This window comes from Pygoscelis adeliae, unplaced genomic scaffold (assembly GCF_000699105.1).
Source record: "Pygoscelis adeliae isolate BGI_AS28 unplaced genomic scaffold, ASM69910v1 Scaffold649, whole genome shotgun sequence".
Lineage (NCBI taxonomy): Eukaryota > Metazoa > Chordata > Aves > Sphenisciformes > Spheniscidae > Pygoscelis > Pygoscelis adeliae.
In genome coordinates this window covers 38,538-42,939 of record NW_008825606.1, presented here as the reverse complement: position 1 = coordinate 42,939, position 4,402 = coordinate 38,538, and the positions used below count along the sequence as shown (strand labels likewise).

General features: G+C 42.6%; 1 protein-coding gene across 1 annotated transcript; it reads right to left on the bottom strand.

Moving 5' to 3' along the window:
• Positions 1-65: 65 nt before the first annotated feature.
• Positions 66-4,297, bottom strand: NME6 (NME/NM23 nucleoside diphosphate kinase 6; the record flags this gene model as incomplete). The annotated part of the gene is made up of 3 exons (XM_009332567.1): positions 66-3,325; positions 3,595-3,755; positions 4,230-4,297. Coding segments are annotated over 3 exons (396 nt in total), but the record flags the coding sequence as incomplete, so codon positions are not given.
• Positions 4,298-4,402: the final 105 nt, after the last annotated feature.

Below are 4,402 nucleotides of genomic sequence, written 5' to 3'. Positions count from 1 at the left end.
CCGGGGGGGGGGGGGGGGGGGCGGCAGAGAGAAAAAAGTAGTCAGTTATGCAAGCTGTTGTTGAAGCCGAGTACTTAAATTTAAAATGGGACTATGTTTATCTTTTCCAGAGAAAAGACGTTCTAGAGAAATCCTTCAGAAATCTGTCCCATCTCCTGAGCAGAAGGAGAGGTCTGGAAGCTAAGCAATTGGTGGGATAAGTTATGTTAACAGGACTGTAGTGTTTCTGTGAAATACTGGAGCACTTCCTCTAGAAAGCAGAAATTGCATGGTTCAGCATCCTTCAGTCTAATATTCAAGTACCATAGTTCTGTGTGAATAAACAAGAGGCAGAAGGCATTTAAGCATTAGTAAGAAGAGGACAACCACCAAAACACAAATGTCTACTGTGCATGAGATTGTTGCAGCATCAGACATTACAAATTTAAGCTAAACCGGCGTTCAGATAACTTGCCTTTATTATTTTACAACATAATGTTTGGAGCTTGAATAAAGCAACCGAAAATCTTTATGAAGGAGAAGAAATAGCATATGCTAGGCATTACCAAGATTTCTTAAGAATTGTTTGACTCAGGTGTAAAATAAATAAATAAATAAAAGAATAATCAGAGGTTTCAACTTGTTCTGTAAAGACAGATTAGGGACAGGGAAGGGGGCAGCAAGAAGAGAAAAGTGAGAAAGGGTACAAGAAATTGTTTTAAATTAAAGCCATTGAAAGTTACAAAATCAAAGGTGATTCACCACAGGACCGAGAGGCACCAGGAGATATACAAAACAGATGCTAAGTGTCACTAGAGAAGTTAAAAAACATTTCTTGAGCACTTACAAGGAGGGGAAGGAAAAAAAAAAGAAAAAAAGACTTTCATATGAGTCCTCAAAACAGAGAACATCTGCTGTCATCTCATAAATCCAAAGGCTTCCTTTGATATTAAAAATAATTTTTGACACTATCTCTTGCATCTAACACCAAATATTTCAATATTAGATCTGATAAAGTTCGCAGAACATCTTTAGATTTGCAAAATAAACACTCTGTCTAGGGAAATGGGACTGCACAGTTTTGACAACCTCTACTCAGGTACAGTCTTGGTGGACCAAAGAAATGTTAATATGGACATAACAACTGGCAGCTATCTAAGTAATGGTGATTGTGATCTGATAATTATTCTGTGAAAACACTGTGTCGCTAAGCCAGTGTTATTTGTACTTGAAATTTTAAAAGGGTCAGTTTCCCCAAATACAATAATTGCAAGTGACTAGAAAAAAATAAACATTTAAAATGAGAAGTGTAAGCTAGGAATTATCATTTAATGACATCCCAAATTAATATCCAAAAAAGAAAGCACAATATAAAGAAGAAAGGTGAAAAAATAGTAAGGGTTAATAGTTACAAGAAAAACACACGTAACTTAAGAGAAACTCAGGGAGTCAATAAAATATCAATTGATAGTAGCATTAAGAACTGCAAGATTTCAGACCTGTATAAACACATACTCGATCGTGAGCAGATCCACCATTGGATACTGCTGGTGAAAGTAAAAGCAGCAATGCAAAAATGCAGAAATATTCCGCAGATCCTTTTGATCTGTACCTGGAACAAAACAATGACTGCATTTAATTTCATATAATAGTAAGGAAGGAACAAAAATGTTGATGTATTTAATCAAGGAAGCCCTACAGCAGCAATTCCTATAATTAAAACTTTTTTCAGTCAAATGCCCGTTTCACATAGTTGTCTTAAATTAGTCGAAGAGTAACCTGCTTTTGATCTGTGACACAATAATGCACCAGTAAATCTGGGACTCAATCAACAGCTCAGTCAACAGCTTTAGTGACTAGTATCTCAATGCTAGCCATGCATAACTTCAGAAAAGGGAGTCAAGCTAACAAACTTCTTGTCCCAAGTACATTACAAAGGTACCTTCACCAATACAGTGCATTTGAAGTTATCTGAAAGAAATTCACTCAGTACAACATGGCACCTTAATTAAAAAAAAAAAATCAGTGTTGTAAGAAGCTATTAGGGGGACAGTTTAAACAGATTAAAAACTCACACAGGAACAGATCTCAAAATGCATCAAACAGGAAAACATAAATAAGCATGTCAGAACCTTGCATTGTACCTCAAAACCAAGTCCTCATTCACCACCATATAATAATTTTATCAATTATCTGGATAATTAAATGACTTTGTCCATATAATTTACAAAGGATATGTAACTCAGTGCTTCAATGCCCAGTAAGTCTATAGGCAATGAAGTCTTTGAGTCACCATTAGGCATTTTGTTACAAGGCTTAGCGTAAAGAGGTCCTGGCAGAAATTCTACAGCCTCTGTGTACCAGCATTCAAACTAACTTCTCTGGCCTTTTATTACAGATTCAAGAAATCCATAGCTCTAATAGCCACTATCAAGTTTCATCAGAACTACCAATCTCATGCCCCAGGCAATCTAAAAGCACAAAATAGAAGACCCTTCACAGGCACTGGACTACTTCACACCTTTCTGCAACTTCCCCTAGAACTTCTGTTGCAGGCTTGTCAGCCCAGACCAAACTGAACCAATAGGATATGCTGCTTTCCTCTTGAGAATGGCTTCTAACTGTGCCCTCCACCAGATGCTTAAGATACAAATCATGATACAAAACTGAAGACAACCTTGTTTCTCAGCTTGGATCCAGGAAAGCAAGAACAGGAGAGTTAGTATTGCCCTGCTCATTGCTGGATTTTTTCATATTCTTTTCCCCCCTCTTTTCTCCTTAAGGGACTGTGGAAACAGAGCAAATGTTAAGAATCTGAGGCCTACTATCAGCAAAACCAGTCATATCCTAACTGGAACTAGCAACTTTCCACCTAGCCCTTTGATGAACTCACACATACCGCTCATATCCAAATAAACATGAGGGACCAGTGAACTGCATGGCTAGACCTCTGTATCAAGTTGGAGTAGTGCTACTTGAGAAATTTTTCCTAAAATGCCGCAGCACCTGTATGCTGCATGAATAACATAATTCCAGGTAGCAGAACATAATGTACATCAGGTCTTTCCCTCCCCCACATTCCTTAAAACATGCCATGGCTCTATGTCTTGTTATGGGGCTGACCCAAACAGTGTGCCTAGCAGCTACTTCCAGCTCAGCAAACCATACCCCCAGGTAACTCAGGTCAACTCTGTTTCTTCATCCCTGAACACACAGTGGACACGCCCCTCTGCATTGTAATACACCTGCCCGCAGCGCAGCCGTGGTTCTTCCTGCTGGTACCAGAGCTGTTCATTGAACTCTGGGAAGAAAAAGGCAATTTCTCTGCTGGCTGATGCTGGTGAATCTGTTAGAAAACAGAGGAAAAGAAGATGAGAGATGCCAATTTGGCACCGCAAATATGTGCTATGTTCCAAAGAGAAGGGCAGAAGCTGTAAACAAAAGCGCCAGGCTCGGTTACACCAGGACAGGTATGAGTGGAATCTGCAGAAGTGAGCAAATTATTAACTTTGACTCCCAGAATGGAAAGCAAGCAAAGGCAGACAAAATACCATCATTCACACCTCCCTGAGCTCCAGTCTTTGCCCAACACTCAGCCAAGAAGGACCGGTCTACCTGAGCCATGAGTGGTATTCCTGGTGTCAGTGAGGCCATAAGCTCCTCGGATGGAGTCCGGGACACTGTTTCGGGCTCGGAATACTTTGGTGGGTCCCATCAGGGATCTCCAGAGGGGGACAGCATTCTCATGGGCCAAGATATAAGCCCACATGGGGCCACTGAGAAGAGGACCAGGGAAGAATAGAAGTAGGTAAGATTACAAAAGATCATAGCTCCTTCACTCTTATAAATACAGCAAGTGCAAAGAAGGACGGCAGTGCAACTGCCATGCAGTGCTTTCTAGGAGGGGATACAGACCTACCATGACACTAGACACTGAGACCATGGCTCAGAAGCAAAGCATTTGCATGAATGACCTCCTCCTAGGTAATGGAACCCACAACCTGTGGGGATGCTACCCCACCAAGTACTACTCACAGCAGAGTTGGTTCCCGACATTTCTCCACCCCCAAGCCCAGAGCCTTCCCCCTCGGTACACCACAAGCACCAACTCCTGATGAGACACATCCCACGCCGAGGTGGACCCCTCCAGATGCAGAAGCACTGCTCAAGCAAGACAAGGGTTCACGTGCAAAGCGAAGCAAGCTTCCTCTTCGCGCCCCACGTAGCCCGGCTGCGGGCACTGCAGGTACCTGGCCATGAACTCCCCCAGCCGCTGGTAGAAGAACCGCCCTGCGGGAGAAAGACGGCCCGAGTCACACAACCCAGCTCCGCCGACACCGGCACTGTCCGGCGGCCAAGCTCGTCCGCCCGCAGCGCCTGGCCGCGTGTTCCTGGTGGCAGCGGCGGCCTCGCCTACCCGGGA